This window comes from Pleurodeles waltl, chromosome 2_2, assembly GCF_031143425.1.
Source record: "Pleurodeles waltl isolate 20211129_DDA chromosome 2_2, aPleWal1.hap1.20221129, whole genome shotgun sequence".
NCBI lineage: Eukaryota > Metazoa > Chordata > Amphibia > Caudata > Salamandridae > Pleurodeles > Pleurodeles waltl.
The window spans coordinates 193,940,221-193,953,312 of record NC_090439.1 but is presented as its reverse complement, the minus strand read 5'-3'; the positions used below and the strand labels follow the sequence as shown (position 1 = coordinate 193,953,312).

At 46.2% G+C, this 13,092-nt stretch overlaps 1 protein-coding gene across 7 annotated transcripts in view; it reads left to right on the top strand.

The window, feature by feature from the left end:
* ELP2 (elongator acetyltransferase complex subunit 2) overlaps window positions 1–13,092 on the top strand; it is a 1,253,630-nt gene that overhangs the window by 912,297 nt on the left and 328,241 nt on the right. For all 7 annotated transcript variants that reach the window (XM_069219622.1, XM_069219623.1, XM_069219617.1 and 4 more), the window contains one exon: window positions 4,364–4,556. In XM_069219622.1, coding sequence (XP_069075723.1) covers window positions 4,364–4,556 — 193 coding nt within the window. The remainder of the gene's footprint in view (window positions 1–4,363; window positions 4,557–13,092) is intronic.

Genomic DNA, 13,092 nt, shown 5'->3' with positions numbered 1-13,092 from the left:
CATAGCCACCTTCCAGGAGGTTTTAGTAAGGAGCATAGCAAAGCTAAACATACAGATATTGGTTTCTCACTCCAGCAACCACCAAAACGGCTCCTTTGAGGCTACAGAAAAAATACAGGCCTCTGGAACGAGATCTTCTATTCCTCAGAGTGGATCCACCCCCTTATGCAGTGGTCATTCTGGCGGCCAAAAAGTATTGTGCTACCACTCCTGCTTTTTCTGTTCCTCCTGATAAGGAGAGCAGGAAATTAGACTCTGTGGGTCACAAGGTTTGTAACATGGCTGCAGCCACCATTAAAGCTGCAAGTGCCACCGCCCTCCAGGGTAGATATGAAAGAGCACTTTGGGACTCTTTACAACAATTTGCTGATGACCTTCTCCCGGGACAGGAGAGAGGTCTTCCTGGAGATAGTAAACAAAGGCCTCTTGGTATCAATCCAGGTAATCAGTGCTGCAGCAGATTCCTCGTTGTTAGTGGCACATGAGTATTGTCATGGCATAGCCTTCAGAAGACATTCTTGGCTACGGCTCATGTCATTGAAATCTGTGTCGCAACGGATTTTGAATCTTCCATTTTCTGGATCTACCCTCTTTGGCTGCCACATGGGCAATGAGATTGCTAGCATGAAGTTGGAAACGAAAACCCTGTCAGTCACATGAAAGACCCAAAGAACAAAAACCTCCCTTCAGCCCTTACCAATGCCGGTTTACCCTCAGAGGGTTCAAACCCTCATTGGTACCAGAGTAGCCAACACCCACAGCAACAGCGACCTTATCAACAGCACCAGCAAGGAACTTGTATCTACTCCAGGTACTTTTTGGCGAAGAAAAAAGACAAGAATGAGTTCATACTCATTCTCGACTTAAAAACAGCCAACAAATGGATTTGGAGAGAGAAATTTCAGATGCTGGCATCACATTAGATCTATCACCATCTACTCCAGGGAGATTGGCTCTGTTCTGTAGACCTCCAAGATTAGTATTTTCATATACTGATTACAAAGAAACAATGCAAGTTCTTTAGGTTTGTAGTGGGGCAGGATCACTTTCAAAACAAGGTCCTTGCATTTGGCCTCAGGTCAGTTCCCAGAACCTTCTCCAAGTGCTTGGCAGTAGTGGCTGCACATCTCAGAAAGGATTGAATCTTCATCTATCCCGATCTAGATGATTGGCTAATCAAAACGCCCACTTCACAAGAAACCCAGTGACATTACAACTAGACTTGCAAAGTCCTCCAAAGGTTGGGTCTGCACATCAAGCACAGCAAGTCAATCTCCACTCCTGTTATAGACTCTGCGGTATTTAGTAGCCACCCTCAACACTATACAGGCAAGAGTGTCTCCTTCGGACGAGAGATTTTCGTTGATAATGTCATTCTCTAATGAAAGCCTCTTATCCCACAGTGAGGTCAGTGTCCTCCCTTCTCGGTCCCATGGCCTCACGTATCTTCATCACTCCAAATGCACGCCTTCATGTGCGTCCCCTTCAACAATGTCTAGAGAATCAGAGGGATCGATTGACAGACAACTGGGAAGACAAGATCATCCTCTGCCCTCATGTGAAGCAGTCTCCGATGTGGTGGTGCTCTCCGACCAACCTTCTTCATCGGGTGCCTTTCCACCAACATGCTCCTTCTCAAACCTCAGTAATGGATGCTTTGTTACTGTAGTGGGAAGCCCACATGGATCATCTCCAAATATAAGGCAAATGGTCTCAGAAGGAAATTACATATCATAACAACCTCTTCAAGCTCAGAGCAGTCCACCTAGTACTCAAAACGTCATTCAGGACCCAATCCCTGCTTGTTCAGACAGACAACATAACCACCAAATACTACCTCAGCAAGCAGGGGGGGGACGAGGTCAAGACCTTTGTCCCACGAAGCCCAAGCAATTTGGAGGTGGCTCACAGCCAGAAACATGCGGATCACGGCAACTTCCCTCCCAGGTGTGCAAAATGTGCATGCAGATGATGCCCCTAGAAGGGCATGAATGAAAACCATGAATGGGTCCTTCATGACAACATTGTGCAAAAGATATTCAGGCTGTGGGGTTCGAAACACATCGACTTGTTCGCCACTTCAGAAAACAAGAAATGCCAAGACTTCTCCTTGAAGTACTTCCAACCAGGGACTCTGGAGAATGCCCTATGGATTGACTGGTCAGGCAAATTTCTTTACACCCTTCCTCCAATCCCTCTGATCCCAGCAGTCCTCCTCAAGCTGTCCCACTTGAAATCCAGACTTATCCTCTTACCCCCAGAGTGGCCACGTTTATGGTGGTTCACAGACCTCCTTCACCAGTCACAGCGTCCACATTCCAAGCTGCCTTGCCATCCAGACCTACTAATGAAGTTCGGAGGCCAGATGGTTCACCCCAGCCTCTCCTCTTTGAAGTGGTAGCATGGCGTCTGAGCTAGTATGGACCACTGAACCTCCTGCAAGACTGCATGGACATTCTTAAAGAGGCTAAACTGCCCTCAACTCGTACAGCTTATGCCTTCAAGTGGAAGAGATACTGCATTTGGTATTCTTCCAAGGGCTTAGACCCTACATCTTGCAAATAAGAAGCCATACTTCCCTACTTCCTCTATTTGGCAAAATCTGGCTTACAATTATCGTCCATAAAGGTTCATTTGGCGGCTCTTACTGCCTACAGAAAATGTCTTTCACAGACCTCTTTTTTCAAAATCCCAGTAATTAAAGGTTTCCTTGAGGGGTTAAAAAAGATCTTTCCTCCCATCAGACGTCCTTCTCCTCCCTGGTAGCTTAAGATAGTCCTTTCACGTTTAATGTAAGATCCATTTGAACCTATTCAAAAGGCATCTGTACAGCATCTCTCTTGGAAAGCAGCTTTCCTCGTAGCGATCACATCAGTTTGTAGAGTTAGTGAAATCCAAGCGTTATGTGCTAATGAACCTTATACAGTTTTCCACTCTAATATGTTAGTTCTCAGAACCCATTCAAAAAATGTTCACGAAATTATTTTGGATTTTCACGTCAATCAAATGATTTCTTTGCCAACCTTTTTTTCCAAGTCCTTCTACTCCAATAGAGAGGACCCTTCACTCCCTAGATGTAAAGAGGTTCTGAAGTTTTATCTGAACAAAACACATAACCTGCGCAGATTGGACCAACTTTTTGTCAACTATGGGCCCACCCATACACGTATGGGCACTTCCAACAATCCCTCTCCAGCTGGATAGTATCCTGCATACTTTTTTGTTACTAAAAGGCCAACAAGCCTTTGTTGGGAAGGCCTAAGGCCAGTTCTACAAGGGGCAAAACAGCTACAGCCGCTTTGATGAAAAACGCCCCAATGCAGAAATGTGTAAAGCGGCTACATGGAGATCTGTTTACACATTCACCAAACACTACTATTTAGACTCTGATGCTAGAACAGATTCTGAAGAAGGACAAGCCTCCTTCAGAAATGTATTTGCCTAGTCTGATCTCCTCTGCTCTGTTCCTTCCACCATGATTATGGGGGACGGGCTTGCTATTCTATTCAAAGACTTATGACTATCAATGGAGATCCCCTATGAGAGGAGGAATAGTTTCTTACCTGTAACTCCAGTTCTCTCGTAGGGGAATCTCCATTGAAGTCATAAGCAGCCCTCCTTCCTCCATGGTGGACATAGCACAGGAAAGTACTGCATTTACCAATTAGTGGTAACTACTGTCAAAAAGAACTGAAGCTACTGCCACCTGCAGAACATGATGTGATTCTGGTGGTCTTTGCAGCCTTAAAGGAACAGTCATGTTTTAGAGTCACATAATAGCATCCTATGGAGCTACACTGTCCTTTTATTCTTCATCTCTTACTTTCACAGAAAAGGATTTGTGAAAGCGATTTGAGCTCTTGGGTAAAACATTTACCTCCAATTATGCATTTATATGGGTGTTTTAACCCTTTTCTATGTACAATCTGAAGAATTGCACCAAGGCAGCCGGTTTGCCAAGGCTGCATATTATGTTCTTTCTTAAGTGTTTCTACAGGCCTTCCTGAAGTAAGGCGAATGTCTCTCACTTCAGAAGATATTATATAAATGAGTGCCCTAGAATATCCGCATGTGGGCGGAACAATTCAAATGCGTATGACTTCAATGGAGATTCCCCTCCAAGAGAAGTGGAGTTACAGGTAAGAAACTATTACTTCATATTAAATTGGCAACACATATCTGAACATTTAAGCCTTGGGAAAGATTCCTTTGGCTTTGGTCCTCTGCATGCTAAAGAAGCAAATTACAACATATCATATAATAGCATAGGTACCACACCAATAGCATATACCATATCACATGGAAGAATGACATTCTCTATTTGACCATAGACATAATGCTATGTTATGTCTTGCCTTTACAGGCTTCCAGAAGAGAGCATGCTGCCATTATTTTATGGAGCGCAATGTCTTGGAAGCAGCTGCAGAATTTGTCTTTCCACAACCTGACTGTGACCCAGATGGCATTTTCTCCTGATGACAGATTCCTAATCGCAGTTTCAAGAGATAGAAACTGGTCTCTGTGGAAACGGCAAGATGAAGACTCAGCTCAACTGGGTAGGTATTCATTAGTGCCTGTTTACTACAGCACAAGGTGAGTTGCATTGTAGCGTGATTATACATTTAGTAAGGTGTTAAAATGGCATTCCTTGAGGACATCTATTCTTGTGACAAGATATAGGTCATCTTTTTAATCTTCTTTGATGATAACACTACTTTGCTATTTGCTTTTTTTAGTCAGAACTGTATATTAAAGTGTTTGTCTGAAAATTAATAAAATTATAATTTTTAAGGTATGGTTTGTAGAGCTAAGGTTATGAGAATATGCACACACACTAATTGAGCTTAGCATCTAGTCAGAAAGGGGGTGATCTGCTCCTACGTTTTTCAGATGTCACAAAAGCAATTCCACACAGGCTTCACACACATTTGAAATTACCTGCTCATCTCCAATTCCTCATCCCATTCCTTATTTTAATTAAATAAGCCTTATTAATATGCCCAACACTCATAAATGACATCGCAAACATATCAGATGGACCTGTCAAAGCTTCCCCAGCCCCTTCTAGGGCTAGCCAAGGATGTAAACAGTGGGTGGCTTGTGGAAGGAGCTAAGGGCAATTATTACTGCCCCAAGCTCCTCCCCAGCCAGGCCCGCCACTTTGATCTACTTGTTTTCATTGGTGAGGGAGAGGTGAGTGGGAAAGAGTTTGAAAAGAGCAGCACAGCATCTCTCATCCACCCTTCCCCCCCCCCCACCAATAGAAATAATGGCACAGGAGATGGGGATTGGAAGGGAAAGGACTGGGATTATTCTTAGATCTTTTCATTCCCAACTCCATTTCCTGATTCATTTCACACAGCTCCTAATTCTATCCATGAGAGTTAAGAGCAATGTGTCCATGTTCCTGCAAGGAGCCAGACACTGTCTGGATTTAGTGTCTGGCTTTTTTTTCTGGAGTACAGAGACAGTTCTATGCCGGAGCAAAAGACTGTCTGGATTTTTTCTTAGGCTAAGAGGGGAAGGGGGTGATTGTCTGAGTGTTGAGCAGAAAATTAGTGCATATACTGACGATATTGCAACATATTCAACTGATCCTTTGAGGGCGATGGGTCAGATTGCAACTGTGGCAGAGAGATTTGGGGCGGTGTCCGGTTAAAAGCTCAATCTATCTGAAACACATGTTATTTCAAACCGATTTACCAATCCCAGGATTAGTCACTACTGCCACGTATCTGGTGGTTAAGCTCTGCGCCAATGTGGTGTGTATTGTTGTTTTGAATTATGAAGCCCCCCCTTAGAGATGAATATTGCAAAGATGCAGTTGTGGGACCGTCTTCCAATCAGCATTCTAAGACGCTCCAATATTGTCAAGATGAATGTCTACCTACATTTCTTTATCTCTTCCAGGCAGTCCTGCTGCAGGTTCCAGATAAAAAAAATTGGCGCCCAGAGGGGGCAATTGGTAGTTTTATTTGAGGGTACTGGAGGGCCAGAAGGGCTATTAGCCTTTTAAAACTTCCAACTAGTCAAGGTGGTCTTTCTGTTCCGAATTTTAAGCTATATTTTTGGGATGCCTTTGGCTCTCGTATTAAAAAATATTCTTACTCATCATTGTAGAAGCTGGCCTGGTGTGTGGTGGGTACCTAAGATACTTACACCTTATACCAGGTCCAGGCATCCCCTATTAGTGTAGTGTAGGTAGTGCCTAGAAGACAGTCTCTCTAGAGGTAGCTGTGGATGAACAGCCAAGGCTTATATAGGAGACATGCAAAGCTCATGGAATACCACTGTAGCCACGTAGCACTTACACACGTGAAAGAAAACATTCATTGTTACAAAAATCAAGGTACTTTATTTTAGTGACACAATTACCAAAAAGTACTAGATATGCATCCCTCCAATAGGAGTTAAAATAACACACTATATATGTTTACTAGTAATCAGGAATAAGCATAAAAAGCAGTAGAAAACAGTGCAAATAGCAATAGACAGTAGTGACCTTAGGGGAATCCCAAGCCATAAACTAAAAAATGGAATGCAAATGCAGGACTCCCACCTAGGTTAGTGGAATCTGTAGAGGGGAGCTGGAGGAACTAGGAAACCCCAAAGGCAAATACCACAGTGCCCCCTGGTGATCAGGAAGAAAGGAGTAAGTTACTCGATTTTCCCCAAACCAGCAAAAGGACCAAAAAGAATAATGCAACACTCAGACAAGACTGCAAGATACCAGCGGTGGTTTCCTGAAGAAGAAGACCTGAAAAAGAAGGGGACTGAGACCAGAAGTCGCAGGAGTGTCCGGTGGTGGCAGGAGTCCCTACCCACCTGTCTGTGGTTGTAGGAGTTGGGCGATGGTAGGATGAAGACGGTCAGTAATGTAGCCCTGGATTTGGTGAAGAGTTCCTGGAGGATGCAGTCAACGTTCCATGCCGGATGAAAGATTGCAGTCTGTCTCTGGCGTGGAAAAGCCACCAACAAGCCTTGACAAAGGCAAGAGTCGTGGTAGAAGAAAAGTGGAGCTGCTGGGGACAAGCAAGGTCCAGTAGAACTCAACCGGGGGGGGGAGTCTCAGGGGGCTCTCAGGAAGGCAGAGAGTCCACAGAAGAAAAGGCAGCCTCCACAGGAGATCCACTGGAAGAGGACCCAGGAGTCGCACAGGAGCCCACAAAGCACAACTGAAGAAGGATTCCACGGCGCAGGAGAAGCATGCAGAGGGTTGTGCGTCGCAGAGAAGAGTTCTGGGGACTGGGGCTACTCAAAGCCTGAAGATCCCTTGGAGGAGATGCCGACAAGCCTTGGTAGCTGCAGGAGATGCCGTGCACGGGGTACAGTTCTGCATGGGAAGGCAAGGGCTCACCTTCACCAAAGTTGGACAGCTGACAGAGAGGACCAAGGGGACCACTCCAGACTACCACCCTTGATGCAGGGTCCACGTAGCTCAGGATTAGAGGAGATCCATGCATCTTGTCGTCATTGGAGTTGGTGCCTGCCAATGCAGGGGAGTGACACCTCTTCTCCAAGGGAGGTTCCTTCTTCCTTCTCGTACAGATTGAAGACTTGCCACCCTCAGAGCATGCACAGCCGGGGAAATGTTGTAGAAGCTGTAAGGAGCCATGGAAACAATGTTGCAAGCAGAGTCTTTATCTTGGACGCAGATTGTTGGTTCCTGGAGGGTCCAGTCGCAGTTCCGGTGGCTAGAAGTTGAAGTAGAAGTTGCAGAGGACGCCTGTAGGAATCTTGAAATCCAAATCTGAGGACCCACCCAAGAGGGAGACCCTAAATAGCCCTGGAAGGGGGATTGGTCACCTAGCCAGGTGACTACCTATCAGGAGGGGGCTCTGATGTCACCTGCCTGACCTGGTCACTCAGAGACTCCTAAAGGCCTCAACCTACCTTGGATTCAAGATGGCAGAATCAAGGGACCCTCTGGAGGAGCTCTAGGCACCACCCATGGGGTAGTGATGGACAGGGGAGTGGTCACTCCCCCTTTCCATTGTCCAGTTTCGCACCAGAGCAGGGACTGGAGGTCCCTGAACCGGTGCAGACTGGTTTATGTATGGAGGGCACCAAATGTGCCCTTCAAAGCATACCAGTGGCTTGGGGAGGCTACCCCTCCCAAGCCATGTAACATCTATTTCCAAGGATAGAGGCTTTTACCCCCTTCTCCCAAAGGAAATCCTTTGTTCTGCCTTCTGGGCTTTAGCTGATCAAGAAGCAGGAGGGCAGAAACCTGTCTGAGGGGTGGCAGCAGCTTGGGCTGCCCAGAAAACCCTGGAAAGCTGGTAGCAGCAAGGCTGGGGGTCCTCTATGGAGCCCCCAGAGTGCATGGAATCATACTTCCAATACTGGCAACAATATTGTGGTATGATTCCGAGATGTTTGATGCCAAACATGCCTAGGTTCGGAGTTACCATTATGGAGCTGGACATAGGTAGTGACCTATATACAGTACACATGTAAAATGGCATCCCCACACTCATAAAGTAGATGAAAATGGGGCTGGAGTTCGTGGGGGCACCTCTGCTCATGCCGGGGTGCCCTCACACACAAGCACCTGCACCCTGCCCTCTCGCCTAGGAGGGCCTACCATAGGGGTGACTTATAGTGACCTGGTGCAGTGACCAGTAGTGAAAAGGGTGCATGCACCCTTTCATGCAGGTGGCAATGGCCGGCCTGCAGATAGACTTTGCATGGGCTCCCAATGGATGGCATAATACATGCTGCAGCCCATGGGGAACCCCTGGTTCATCAATGCCCTGGGCATCTGGGTACCATATACTAGGGACTTACAAGGGGGCACCAGTTTGCCAAAGGTGGGGGGGTGTTGTCCAAGCAAACAAATATAAAGAGAGAGAGCATAGTAACTGGGGTCCTGGTTAGCAGGATCCCAGTGAACACAGTCAAAACATACTGACATGCCAGAAAGAGGGTACTTTCCTACAATCATGAGCCAGACAGTTATGCTTTAGGATATCAAGTGGCCTTCGTGTCGGATTTTCTGTTTGCTTTGAATAGATGCAGTGAACCAAATTATTTAAAGAGGGTGCGGTTTAAGGTTATTAGGGACGCTTTCCAGATCTGGGGTGAAATTTGCGCCTGATATTCCTTGCAGGCTATCCACACCAATTTGGGGAAATCCTATTTTTCCTTCTATTTTTCGCAACTCACTGTTTTATCATTGAGTTAGTTGGGTTATTAAGACTGCAGGCCAGATGTTTGACTCAGTTGGGGTTTGTGCTTTTTCTAATATGCAAATACTTTATGATCTCCCCCATCCTCTCCCTCACAGTCCTTTTTTTATATGCCTACCAATTCGTGTTTTTTTTCTATGTAATCCGATTCCTATTCCTGGGTACACGGATCAGGATATTCTGACTTATTTTTTTACCCTAGACTGCAAACCTTCAGTTAAGACACTATATTGTATCTTGGCGTTTGGTAGGCCAAATGATAGGTCTAGTTTAGCTGCTAAGTGGGGTTCTAAGCTGTAAAAGGCTGGCCTGGTTTTTAGTGGGTACCTTAGGTACTTCCACCTTATACCAGGTCCATTTATCCCTTGTTAGTGAAATGTAGTCAGTGTTCTAGCAGCTTAGGCTGTTAGAGGTAGCTGTAGCAGAGCAGCTTAGGCTGAACTAGAAGACATGCAAAGCTCCTGCAATACCCCTATAGTCACACAGTACTTATACACAATAAAAGACAATACTCAGTGTTGCCAAAAATAAAGGCACTTTATTTTAGTGACACAAGGCCAAAATTATCTTAGAGGCAATACTCCTTCTGGAGGTAAGTATTATGCACAACATATACAATAGTGACCAAAATCAGGTAAGTAAATAGTCACAGAATAGTGCAAACAGTAGAAAATACCATAGAATGCAATAGGAAGAAATAGACCTGGGGCAACACAAACCATATACTAAGAAAGTGGAATGCGAATCATGAATTCCCCCCTAGGCAAGTGTAGTGTGTAGAGGATCGCTGGGAGTGTAAGAAAACACCAAAGGTAAGTAAAATACCCCACCCCAGGGCCCAGGAAAGTAGGAGTAAAGTACTGCAAGTTTCCTTAGGACACACTACAAGTTGTGATTAGAATTATAGAAAGAACCAAGCAAGACTGCAAGCAGCAAATGGTGGATTCCTGGACCTGAAGACTTGCAAAAAAAAGGAGACCAAATCCAGAAGTTGCAGAAGATTCCAGGAAGGACAGGAGCCCCTGCCAACTTAGAAGATGGTGCAAAAGAGGATTCTCCGGTTGGAAGAAGTCTTCAGAAGAGCACCAAAGAAGATTGCTGCGGGTTCCTGCATGATGCAAAGGTTGTCCCACGTTGTGATGTTGGAAGCAGGCGAGTTGCAGTACTGGATTTGTTCAACAAGCCTTGGTTCATGCAATGCCGCGGTTTGTGTCAAAATGGTGCTGCCTGTACCCAGGAGGGACCTGGGGCCTCAACTCGGACTGAGGAGGCAGAGGGGGCTCCCAACACTGGAGGGAAACTACAGATGACTGGGAAGCACCCACGGGAGTCCCAGGACACGGGGACAAACAAGGTGCAAATTGCGGTTGCTGCAGCACTACAAAAGAAGGTCCCACGCCACCGGAGAAAAACTCAGAGAGTTGAACATCACAGGATAGAGTGCTGGGGACCGGGCCACACTGTGCACGAAGGATTCTTGCACATAGTGCACGGAGACCTCAGGAGCTAGAGATGCCGCTGTGCACAGGGGTACTGCTGCAAACCGGGAAGGCAAGCTCTTACCTCTGCCAAATTTGGACAGCTGTACCTTAGGACAGTCTGGGTCGAAGGGGTCCACCACCTGTGTTCCAGGGAGCACGCTCGTCATCAAGAGAGGAGTCCCAGAGAACCGGTCATCGTCTTAGAAGGTGCCTGCTGGAGCAGGGAAGTGACTCTGTCACTCCACGGGAGATTTCTTTGGTCCTTCTGGTGCAGGGTGAAGATAGGGAGTCCTCAGAGCGTGCACACCATGGAAACTGTTGCAGTTAGTGGCTGGAGCTGAAGTTGCAGAGTCACAGTAGCCTTGTTGGATACTTTGTTGCAGTTACAGCGGTTCCTGGAGCAGTCTGCGGTTGATCCGAAGGTCAGAGAATGAAACAGAAGTTGCAGAGTATTCCTGGTGGAACCTTGCAAGACAAATCTGAAGAGGAACCCACAGAAGAGACCCTAAATAGCCCTGAGAGGGAGATTGGCTACCTAACCAGGTATCCACCTATCCGGAGGGGTCTCTGATGTCACCTGCTGGCACTGGCCACTCAGAGATCTCCAGAGTGTCCACACACCTTGGAAACCAAGATGGCTAACGCCTGGGACACTGGAGGAGCTCTGGGCACCACTCCTGGGATGGTGATGGACATGGGAGTGGTCACCCCCCTTTCCTTTGTCCAGTTTCGTGCCAGACCAGGGACTGGGTTTCCCTGACCGGTGTAGACTGGCTTATGCAAGGAGGGTACCATCTGTGCCCTTCAAAGCATTTCCAGAGGCTCTGGGAGGCTACCGCTCCAAAGCCTATAACACCTATTTCCAAAGGGAGAGGGTGTAACACCCTCCTCCCAAAGGAAATGCTTTGTTCTGCCTTCCTGGGACTGAGCTGCTCAGACCCCAGGAGGGCTGAACCCTGTCTGTGAGGTGGCAGCAGCTGTAGCTGCAGTGCAAGCCTCAGAGTGCTGGTTTGGCAGTACTGGGGGTCCATGGTCGAGCCCCCAGGATGCATGGGATTGCCCCCTTACCAGATTTGGAATGGGGGGACAATTCCATGATCTTAGACACCTTACATGGCCATATTCAAAGTTATCATTGTGAAGCTACATATAGGTATTGACCTATATGTAGTGCACGCGTGTAATGGTTTCGCCGCACTCATGAAGTCTGGAAATTTGGCCCTGGACAGTGTGGGGGCACCTTTGCTAGTGTAAGGATGCCCTCACACTTAGAAACTTTGCACCTAGCCTTCAGTAAATGAAGGTTAGACATATAGGTTACTCATAAGTTACTTAAGTTGAGTGAAAATGGTTGTGAAATAGTGTGTGCACTATTTCACGCCAGCTGCACTGGCAGTCCTGTGTAAAAAGGTTTGTCTGAGCTCCTTATGGGTGGCAAAAGAAATGCTGCAGCCCATAAGGATCTCCTGGCACCCCAATGCCCAGGGTACCTAGGTACCATATACTAGGGACTTATAAGGGGGGTCCAGTGTGCCAATTGGAATTGGAATATGAAGGCACTAAACTATAGTGACTAATGTGGAAGCAGAGAGAGCATAAGCACTGAAGTTCTGGTTAGCAGAACTTCAGTGACACAGTTAAGCACTACTGACAAGACACACATTAGGCCACAAACTATGAGCACTGGGGTCCTGACCAGCAGGATCCCAGCGAGACAGGCAAAAGACAAATAGGGTTTTCACTATGAGCACTGGGCCCCTGGCTAGCAGGATCCCAGTGAGACAGTAAACAGGCCAAAGGTGGGGTTAACCATGCTTGAAAGAGGCTACTTTCTCACATAAGCTTGGTCAGGATATCTCGGTAAACAAAATCTCGACTGCTTTTGATATCATAAATTGGTCTGTGTGCTCAGTCAGTCTAAAACTTCTGAAATTTCGAACACTGTGTATATAATACTACACCCCAGGTAGAATATGGAAATGGTCTATGAACAGCTTTAATTTTAAGACACATTGGGCCTGAATACGACTTTGGCGAAGGGGATTACTCCGTCCCAAATGTGATGGATATCCTGCCTGCCGAATTATGAATCCATTAAATCCTATGGAACTCGTAATACGGCAGGTGGGGATATCCGTCACAATTGGGACGGAGTAATCCCCTTCACCGAAGTTGTAAACAACATGCTGCCAATATTATTATTTATATGTTTGTGGAATACCCTGCACTTAAAACATGTTGGTCAAGTGTTGCTCAGCTGTTTTTTGTTCATTTGCAATAATCTGTGGAACGGTCTCAAGGATATTATGTTGGCTTACAAACCTGATATTTCAAGTTTAAGTTTCAAGTTTAAGTTTATTTATGATACAGAACTACCATAGAGGTCCACGTAAAACATACATATAAAAAACAAGACCGTA